Here is a 10,686-nt window from a genome sequence, read left to right as displayed (position 1 = left end):
AATAAGACCGAAGCTATGCCTAGACACATAATGAAAAAAAAAAGAAGAAGAAGAAGAAAATTTCTCAAGTGATCAAAGCAGTGATCGATGATATATCTCAATGGCCATCCGTACCCATCTTTTGACGGCACATAGACTATAAGAAAAATTCTTCAAATGCGATGCCTTCAAGAAGGGAGCAACACGTGCACCCCGCCGTCACCAAATCCAACTATCGAAGGTCAGATTGTGGGTTTTCATGCCGAAGATCATGTTCGAGCAAACTCAACTAATTTTTTTGAAATGGTTATTTTTTTCGAAATTCTCCCATTTTAAGAGGACTAGGTAGTAAACTCAACTTAATTTGCATCAAGTTGCAAACCCAACATGCTATTGGAGCTAACGTATAATTTCAGATTGAGAAACGCAATCTACATTGCACATTCGACCACTTGACTGATCAGAAAGCATGCACAGCAACAAGATCGATGGTCGGGCCTCTAGATATTACGAAACGCTTGTTCTCTACAATCCTGGTCTTCACTACCCTACGATCAGGTACGTACGCTGCACGGAAGTGCAACATTTCACTCCGGATAAACGCTAAATCAACATGGTGATAAACGGGCAAGGGATCTTGCCATCTTTACAGCAGAGAATCTCACAGTTTTTGCTACTACCTTCCGCTAATCGTAGTGATTGACTGGCGTGAGAGGACTTCTAGGAGCACGTGCCGTTCGGTCCGAGGAGCTTTTTCCTTTGTCCACTTCATCTAGCTTGTTCTTTGATTTGAATTTCGCCACAAGATCTGGCATCGAGGCTTTCAGTTCCTCAATTGATTTGAAGCTATATGCGCCGGCCAGTAGCTCCCGTGGGCGATGACGAACTGGACTGTTAACCTGTTGAGAGAAAATGTAACGAAATAATCACCTGATTTAGGAATGATAGAAAGGTGGTTTGCATTGAATAATCGCATTTCATGTCTAAAATATAATTTGTTCCCAAACTTCTGTCGGAAGTGTTAACATGTCCATAAGGTGCATACGTTCGTATTGTTCAGTTGCTAGTTGTGTCAAGAATATAGTTCTTTCAACAATTTACTGCAATAAACTAAAAAAAGTCCATCTGTTTAGCTGAACTTGACCAATAAATATCCATTTTGTGTTTTCAAACATTAAAAATGTCATTCTGAGTTTAATTCATCCGCACAACTTGTTTCTTAGTTCTTTAAATACGGTGCAAATGTGAATGCATATAGCTTACCGAGTAATCCTTTTCAATACAGTTACTTGCAAAGGTTCTTATAGATTCTGTGCCCTGATTGTGTTTTTCAGTCAGCAATCCCAAATGATTTAAGAAGGAGGTGGATAGAGTTTCCATTCTCTCTCTGGTTTCATGACCCACTAAGTGAGAATCTGGAAAAAAAGAAACTGGATAACATAAGGAAAAGAAGATCTTTCGAGGGAAAAATATATTATAGTCCAAGTAGATATGTTACTCTCTGAAGTAGTCAAAATATCAGATGTAATGGCATGGAACCCTGCATCATTGTGTGAAGAACAAAGTTGAATCTCCTGGATAATACTTTCATTTTCATTTCTTCTCTCTCTGCATGCAAGAAATTCATTAGAAAAACTGGGAAGGACCTGCATTACAAGGTTCGTCACGGTAGGTCGAGTTTGCGAAAATGACTACAACTTACTGTATAAAATCATTAGCTTCCAGAACTGAGCTCTTATTTAGATGTTCTAAACATGACTGCGTATGTGACCAGTAAGAAACAGAATGGTGGCTTCCCTTCAAGCTGCAATGAAACAACGCTTCTTCAGCATAAATAAATCTTGGAACCAGAAGGGCTTCAAGGGTGAATGAGTAATTTAAATTGCACATAATTTTAGCTAGGCAAGAAAGATTGGTACCACTGCTGCAAGACGTCTCCCATTTTATCTCTGATACTAACATGCGATGACATATCCTCCAGGAATTGGTTCTCTAGCTTTTCAGCACAGGATGCAGCCTCTTTTTTGCCATTATCTGAAACTTGTTGTAGGCTGGACATTTCCAATGCCAGGTGTTCCTGCTCCTCACTATACTTCTCATTGAGTTGTCCAACATATTCTGAAACCTGCTAAAAGGGAGAACAGTTATTGCCTAAGTCATAAAAGGAGGCTTGTTATTGTGCAATTAAACAATAGATAAGCTGACCATTGTCGTTTTCCTGGCAGTCAAGCCAGCTAAAATTCCAGCAATCTTGTCAAGAGCAGCTTGCTCTTCTCTAATTGCAAGTTCCTATTGAATGGAAGGATGTGATCAGCGAGTTTGTCTATAAATGAACTGTGTATATGTAGCACCGTAGTTCAAAACCAACCAACCTCAAAACCCTTCTCAAATTCAGCAAGATGAGAGGTGCATCCTCTTTGACTTTGCTCCATAAGTTTCATGAGCCTAGACGCATGTGTACTAATATCATTAAAGAAATCTATTGACGTCTTCGACATGGCTTGTGCTGAGGTAAGACTCTTTTGCAATCCCTACCAGACAAGTTTCAGAATGAGTTGCAGAATCTGGCATAATGTGTGAAATATTGGTAGATGTTAGCAAAAGCAAGGGTCGAGGAGACATACTAATTCTTGCTGTTCAGCAGAAAATGCTAATAGCTCCTTGAGTTCAGAAGTAGATCTCAAAACCTCAGTTAATACTTGTTCAGCCTCTGAAACCATCACTCCTAGAAACTGTTAATAAGATAGGCCATGATTAGATTTTGTAAAGTGGCTCACTACTTTGAATCAGATAGCAACTGCTCCAAAAATGGAAGTTCTATTATTGCATACATTGTCAACAGCTATTGCTTGTGAAGATATATTCAGTTTCATCTGCTCAGAGTCTGTGATGGACTGCTGGCGCAGAGTGTTGACAAGCTCGTTCATGCATTGCACACCAGAGGTATACATATCTTTGGCCTTTGCTATTCTTCTCTTCAAATGATTAGCTGACTGGACGCAGTTGCGTGATGCAGATAATTAGTACATTGTGATAATCATGGTAATCTTGAACAGTTAACAAAGTAAGTATTTTAGTAGTAGTACCTCAGATTTAGCTGAAAAATATGAATTCATTTGTCCAGTCATGGACTCCAAAAATTGGTGCTGTTCACAAATCGACTCAACAACTGTGTTATGAAGAAGTCCAAGACTCTGATCCAATTGAGACCGAAAATTGAATAGCAATCCTTTATTTTCAACTTCAGTTTTCGATTGCCTTCCTATTTATATTTGCCAAAAAATACCAACGACCATCAGTGCAAGAAAGCAGCAACTTGTAGAGGGAGGGGGGAGGGGGGTTCTAGCTGTTTACCTAGTTTATTCTGAAGATCAGCAATATCTCCAGATGCAGTCTCGATGGTGCCACACAGAACCTTTGCACGTTCAAGAATTATATTCTCTATACATTGTGATGAATTAGTTCCAAACATAAGAACACTTGATCCAACTAACATATTAACTTAAGATCAAGAAATATTTACCGTCATGGAGTAAATTTGAGATTATGAAGTCCTTTTCCTTCAGAGACATGTTAGCTCTAGAATGAGCTTCCTGAAGATCCAGAAATTCCCTCTTGCAAGTTTCAATCCTCATCTAAATATGAAGATACTTAGATGTCAAGCTTTTGCGTTCTAAGTAGATATAAAAGCCTAAGAACCAGAAGGTTTTGCGTACTAAAAAATGTTATCCAGATTGCAGTACCTTTAACTCTTTATTCTGACCTTCCAAATTCAACCTGTGCTCCTGCTCTTCTAGGTACAAACTTCTGTACTTTTCGAGCTCCTGCCAGACCTCAAAAGGTACAAGTAAATTCAACCCTGAACTATATACTGATTAATATATTAATATACCAAAACTTTAATTAGATAAAAACTATACTTTGCTCTGCTTCTCCATGCTAAGCTCCATATGTTCCACCTTTTCCCTCATTATCTGCAACATGTAATAAAAAAAACTAAGGTAACATTCAATATCTTGCACAGAGGTTCCGTAACATGCATACTTAGAACAATCTGAAGTCTTATTTATACCTTTTTCTCTGCCTCCTCAAGAACAAACCTTTCATGGGGGATATAAATTCCATTCTTTTCCCTTGCAGCTTTTACATCTGACAATATATTTTTGAGATCCTATATGATAATGCGAGGAATAGGAATAACTAGAGGATTGAAGAAAACCTTGTTTCATTTTTTCCATTTCTTGATAGAGATCCTTAAGCATATCAGATTTGCAAACTTTTTGGTTTACCTACAGCAACAGTTGAAGTTAGTGACAAGGATATCAACTAAATCAGAGCACCAAGAATGAATAGAAGTAGGAAACTAGCACCTCTGGTTTGTTTCTTATGCTTTTAGCACGATAAGCATAATCAAGTGTAACTAGAGTTTCTTCCAGGCAGTGGACAGATGGAGTTACTGTTGCTATGATGCAAGTTTTGGCTTTTCCACCTAAGGATTCCCTAAGCAATCTGGTGAGCTTACTGTCCCTGGTAAAGTATCAAAATGAATATGTATTACTGCTATGCATAATGAATAAATTATGCGTAATCTTCCTGATTTATTATGAGAAACGGCATGTACTACCTGTATGGTACATGAAATGAATGCTCAACAAGTGCAGTGATGACACGACCCAGTGTTAATAAGCTCTTATTCAGCTCTCCAGCTTCTCTTGCTCTAACCTACCAGCATGCCACAAAATCATGACTTCAAGATGGATTGACATGTAATAAGAATTAACATCCTAAGTTAGCATCACAATAAGATTTAAATGTGTGTAGTAATATCCAGTTATGACAACACAAAACACATCAAAACATTCGTTGTCACTTTACCAAGACAAGTGCTTTTTTCGCTGAGAAGAAATTGCTTTGGAGACAAGATGGTTATGTATAAGGCCTAGGACATACCTAAACTGAAAAGACTTCTTCGAAACAACTATTGAAATGGGACAGCAGGATATACAGTTTATCATCCTCCAGTGTGTACTTTACCAGTTCAACCAAGTGAAAATATGGACGATTAACCCATGCACCCCAATAGGATGGGGTATGACAAACAGTTGATATAATCACTTATTAGTTGGTAATAGAACCAAGTACCTCTTTTGCACCTGATCGAGCTATACTCTCTGATCCTGCCAGGTCTACAAGGTTCAACCTCCCACATTTCATGAGTTCCTGATTCCCTGTTGTTGTTGCTTTGACATGGATATATATAGAAAAGACAGAATGTGAACGGCTGCAAGTACAGGATAGACAATGATCAGTATTCAACACGTCCCCTATTGGCACCCAAAAAACTAAGTGAAATGGTTATTGACCTGCTTTGCATATTCAGTGCAGTGTCGGCAGTGCGTCTCCTAGATGATCCATGTTGTAACAGACTATATATCTCACCAGGACTGTAGACAACAATTTCTTCAAGGCCTCTTATGACAGCCCCACCTTTGCCATCTTCCATAAGAGATATAGTAGGCCTTTTCTGTCTATCTTCAGGGAATCTGCTTTGGTCCTCTGAAGCCAACAGATCTGTTATTTCTTCGTTATAGAGCTCCAAGAAGGTTACCTTCATGCTATAGTCAGCCTTCTGTGCTTCCAAAATGTCGAAGATATGGCACACTGCTCTTGGCATGACACCAGCACTAGCTGGCAGTTCACCTACCTAAAAAGGCAGATGAGGCAAATTGTTCAGTTGCTGCATCTAACTTCTAAGCCCATGTTCCCCGCAAAAAAAAAAAAACCTTCTAAGCGGATGTCCAAATTTTTAGTACCTGCTGCATCATCTCTCCCTCCATAGTGTAAGTTTTCCCGGTTCCAGTTTGTCCAAAGGCAAAGACAGTACAATTGTAGCCTTCAAGGACATCATCGACAATTGGTGCAACTGCATGATCATATATTGCCCTCTGCTGAGATTTTGGGCCAAAGACCTGGTTTAAAATAACAACCGTACATAAATGAAAAATCATGTAAATCTACGTCAATCATGTAGGGGTGTTTTTCGAAAAGGAAGGTCAAACCTCCAGGCCTCTGCATCCTCACATGCACACAACCATCATTTAAATAAAGAAGATGCAACAATGGAATAACCATGTACGTGTATCATGTTACAGATTTGTGACACGCAAGATTTAATCGTTTAAAATTAGCCATAACCGACATTTTTCAGTTCTTTATCGCCGGTTGTGGCGTTTTTCAGATTTTATTTCGAATTCTGCTCATTTTATGAGCTTCTTTGGACCTCATGACTTTGTTATGTTTTTATTTAATAATTTGGCTGCATGCATCGATTGATGCAGAGGCCGGGGGTGATCCTCCTTTTAAAAAAAAAAGCCATAACCCAATGACGACAACTATTTAAAATCCATAGACCATAAGCAGCAAGCACAGGGATCAATAGTGGCTTTACCTTGTCAAAGGTGAATGTTTTGTCTGCTTGCTTGAATAGACTGTTCAGAACTGTGACCTCCCTCTTGGTGTCGTTGCAGGAGACGGCACTCTGGACATTCGCTTTCTGCTCCTCCGCGCTTAGCGGTCTAACCATGCACCAGTGATAAAAACGAATCAGAGACACCATGGAGATGTGCATCTGACTCCTAGTCTTTAACAACATGAACTAGCAACAGGAGCAATTTGCTAAAAAAATCCGTTGTCACTACACAGTTGGCAGTCAGAGATAAAAGCTAGCATTCCCACTGACTACGCCACGATTCGCCTTAGTCCTAGGCGCTACTTGGAGGATCACAGCATGGCTTACAAAGATTTTGCCCGGTGGGGCCAAAGCGAGAGCACCTCACCTGCATCGGAGCACGACCTGCACGTTCGCCTCGCGGTCTCTGTCATTGCCGCCGTCGATGCTGCAGGCGCCTACGCCGCTGCGGCGCACGGAGCTGTGCGAGCCCGCTTCCGCCCACCGCAGCTCCCGGCGCCCGGGCCGCGGCGTGAGGAAGGGGGTCGGCGGGCCCACCCACGACCGCCGGCTGGGGTTCGGGGTATGCGCCATGCCGGCGACGCCGCCTAAAGCGACCCCGGAGCTTGGATCTGGGGGCGGATTGGGGCGAAATCCGCGTGGTTTCTGCGGGATTCGGCTCGGCGATTTGGGAGATGGGCGAGATGAAGAGTGAGTGAGGACGCCTTTTTCGCGTGTTTTGAAATTTTGAATGAACACAGCGATGGGGTCTCGGGGAGTGGGAGTGGGGGCTGTGGGAGTGGATGTGTGAATGGGGGAGGCATTGGGATGGTGGGCCTTAAACGCGTGGGCAACGGCCCACTGCGCAGAGCGAGACTGATGTCGCTTTCTTCTTGCAATCAAAAGCCTCCCACTTTGTCTCAAAAAAAAAATCAAAAGCCTCCCACCCCTCGAAAAAAAAAGCCTCCCCTTTTTTTGGTCGAAGTTGTTGCTCTTTGAGGTGATTGGCGTTAGTCAAGACGCGCCTTTGATGCTCTGCTCAGGGCAGGCTTTTTTGTGTTGTGTATGTAATGTGTGCGGAGACTTTTCTTCGGATTAACTCGGTGTGGTGCCTGTTCTATAATTGTTGTTCGCAACAAGTTGTAGTTTTTTATAATTGTCTTTTGTTTTCTATGAGAATATGCTACATCTTTAACGTACTTTCGAAAAAAAGCCTTCCTTTTTCCTCAAAAACAAAAAATCAAAGCCTCCCAAAGAAAGCCGAAATCACTGATCAGGGTGTACTCCTTCGGTAATTGCCTTTGGCTCCTAGGTGCATATGCACTTATTGTTGAGATACATATTTTGAAAAGTTAAAAAATTCGGAACAAAAATCCCGCATGTATATCCAGACATTTTATGTGCGTGCACAAGGTTTCGGTGAAAAACGTCATTTTTTGTGGCTTGTGTAAAAAAGACAATTTCTGATGCTTCATTCTAACTATTCACAAGACATTTCTTTATCTTTTTTACACAAGCCATAAAAAACGCCGTTTTTCACCAAAACCTTGTGCACGCACATAAAATGTCCAGATATACACGCGGGATTTTTGTTCCGAATTTTTCAACTTTTCAAAACATGTATTTCGATAATGGGTGCATATGCACCTAAAAGCCAAAACACCGTTCTCGTACTCCTTGCGATTTTGCAAAGGTTGCCCTATCTTCTTTAACGGTGACAAGTGACGGACCCATGCACATTACTCGTCGTAACTAGAGAGTTTTAATGAATTTTAGGTTGATTTTTTGTCCTTTTTTCTTAGATTATTTTTCATAAAATGATTTATCTCTTGAACTATGCATCCAAATCGCGTCAAGATCTTCGAAACTATATCCCATTGACAAACTTTTTTCAGAAAAAATATCTGCTTCCAGCTAGTAATAATTTGTTTGCCTCAAAGAAAAGCTAGTAATAATTTGTGCTTTTTCGATAAAAGCACAATTGTTCTCTCCCGGTGAAGCCATAGGAATTGAAGCACTACTGTGCTTTTCGCGCAGAAGCACATATGTGCTCCACGCTCACAAAAAACAAAGAAAAAAATTGAGAAATAAAAAAACAATTTTTTGTAGGGAAAAACATTGAAACACGAAAAATCCAAGAAAAAAATAAATAAATAAAAGAAAAACATTAAAGGTAAAAAACCTGGAGGACTCCTTGACGCTCATTCCTTCTCGTCTCGGCCGTTGCTTATCCCGTCGCTCGCAACGCTTGCCATGTGCGAGTTGGCCGGCGCTGCCACTTGTAGGCTGCCCTCCGCGGAGATAGAGAGATAGAGAGATCAAAGCCTCTCTGCTCTCTTGCGGAAGATTTTCGCATCAGTTTAGTAAGATTACATCTTAAAAAGACATCTCTATGTATGAATTATATTTTTGAGTCGAAATAATGATATACCAAAGTTCAATCTTGACAAGAAAATAATGCTTACCAAAGTTCATATATTCCTGCAAAACTAAGTCCATATGAATTAGTTTCTTCCGTCCCATTTATGTATGATTCTCAACATTCATGCAAAAAAATGTATGATTCTCAACAAGAAGTTAGGTTATAGGTCACAAATATATGACATTTTGGATATTTCAATATGGAATGCGTACGACTGAAATGGATGACAGACACACCAAAATGTGTCTATATACATTTAACCAAAAAACATAAGAACATCTTGTATTTGTGAATGGAGAGGGAAAAAAATATGTTTCATAAATGCATCTTCTTTCTTCTGAATTTTAAGTTATACACACACACACACACACACACACACACACACACACACACACACACACACACACACACGATTAAAGAAGAGGCATTTCAATCCTATGTTTATCCAAAATTAAACTGAATAACATATTGTACCTCTCTAGAGAGATAGATCAGGCATTTCCAACTAGACTCATTACTGTCCGATAGAGTGGTCGTTGTTAGCATGCATCCATGCACCATTTTGACTGCTACAGTCATCGTAGTAAAGCAACGGTAACCAATTCTAAGATATACTGTGTCCTGCTTCTGTTTGAAGTTAACAATCTATTGACTTTTTGGAGTATGTTTCAAAAATACTGTTGACTTCGCACAGACACCGGATGGTCGATTGATTGGTTCTGAATAAGGTTGTTATCTATATGATGGAATGAAAGCTACACTCTGGAGTTGATGCGATGCTAGTTTTGCATTATACTGTAATTTTCAGGTAGCTACCCAAGTCAGCTGAGCAGAGTGGCCATACTATAATCAAGGAATATAGCTGATTTGGCAAGCATGAGTTGTTTACACATCTATATTAGTTGACTTCAGTGAGGCTTGGTCCTAATGTTCTAGAAGATCAATAGGCACAGGTACAACTCATTCTGCACCATAAAATAAGTTACTCAAAAGTCAAAATGCAAGAATATTCTGCCAACTGATTTCGATCCCTTTAGATTGGCCCTCTAATTTGAATATAAATTGTAGGTCAGATGGCTTTTGAAACTCTGCATATGAACATATTTATTTACATATTGCAACTATATTATTTTTTTAACCTAGGAGCAGTGCAAACCGCTGTGGTGATGGTAATGGCTTTGTGGGTCGCAACATGGATCGACTACGGTGGTCAGCATCCCCTTGCCCTACCAGCATGGCGGGAAAGCCGGTTGCAGCAGCGAGAGAATCCATCACGTGGTGGTTGTGGAGTCGCTGTCGTGGTATTCTCACGGGGGGCTTGCGAGTCGACAGATGCCACAAGGGCTTAGTGTGAGGGTAAGACTGCTGCTGATAGGACCGGGAGCGGGTATGCGAGTAGCACGCGCTAGTTACCCAGATTCGGGGCTCTCCGAAGAGATAACACCCCTACTCCTGCATGTCTGAGTATATCTGGTATATCTATCTGGTACAGAGTTGCTTCTGGAGCTGTATGTGAGCTCAGTGCCATAGGCATCTGGCTTTGCATATGTCTTATATGGGTGTATGAGCTAGCTAGCAAGTGGGCATGAGAGTGCTCCACCGTGTGTGGCATGTATGCATGCGTGAGGGAATTCATCCTTCCTGGATGGATGGATGGGAGCCCATATATATAGTTTGGAGCTAGCTTGATATGTAAGCTATGTGGGTAGCTTAGGAAGTAAGCTAGGTAGTGGCATGGGAACAAGGGGGCATGATGGGGTGTCATGCTTGTCCTCTGGCTCAATTCATAAATAGTGCTAGGGGACAAGTGACACTATCCATGATGACATGAGGTACA

The 10,686-nt window shown here is 40.7% G+C and overlaps 1 protein-coding gene across 1 annotated transcript; it reads right to left on the bottom strand.

Annotated features, from left to right (window-relative positions):
• Positions 1-411: 411 nt before the first annotated feature.
• Positions 412-7,230, bottom strand: LOC125528595 (kinesin-like protein KIN-5B). The gene is made up of 23 exons (XM_048693040.1): positions 6,816-7,230; positions 6,428-6,554; positions 5,793-5,948; positions 5,343-5,683; positions 5,122-5,260; positions 4,604-4,701; positions 4,350-4,506; positions 4,199-4,268; positions 4,052-4,128; positions 3,900-3,953; positions 3,723-3,803; positions 3,503-3,614; positions 3,334-3,420; positions 3,066-3,241; positions 2,811-2,972; positions 2,604-2,711; positions 2,352-2,510; positions 2,185-2,268; positions 1,899-2,104; positions 1,682-1,783; positions 1,478-1,587; positions 1,243-1,394; positions 412-878 (listed from the first exon to the last, which is right to left on the bottom strand). Exons 1-23 carry the CDS (start codon positions 7,019-7,021, stop codon positions 666-668), a joined length of 3,177 nt encoding a protein of 1,058 aa, XP_048548997.1. The 5' UTR covers positions 7,022-7,230; the 3' UTR covers positions 412-665.
• Between the last annotated feature and the right edge of the window lie 3,456 nt (positions 7,231-10,686).

Source organism: Triticum urartu, unplaced genomic scaffold (assembly GCF_003073215.2).
Source record: "Triticum urartu cultivar G1812 unplaced genomic scaffold, Tu2.1 TuUngrouped_contig_4978, whole genome shotgun sequence".
In the NCBI taxonomy this organism is placed as follows: Eukaryota; Viridiplantae; Streptophyta; class Magnoliopsida; order Poales; family Poaceae; genus Triticum; species Triticum urartu.
This window is presented reverse-complemented; position numbering and strand designations above follow the sequence as displayed.

Bases quoted from the DNA above. Each gene is read 5' to 3' on its own strand.
- LOC125528595 (XM_048693040.1), bottom strand. From the start codon at position 7,021: ATGGCGCATACCCCGAACCCCAGCCGGCGGTCGTGGGTGGGCCCGCCG. The intron at 4,702-5,121 runs GTACTTGGTTCT...GCATGCTGGTAG, and splicing joins CTCGATCAGGTGCAAAAGAG to GTTAGAGCAAGAGAAGCTGG. The intron at 3,421-3,502 runs GTAAATATTTCT...CACAATGTATAG, and splicing joins CTCAAATTTACTCCATGACG to AGAATATAATTCTTGAACGT.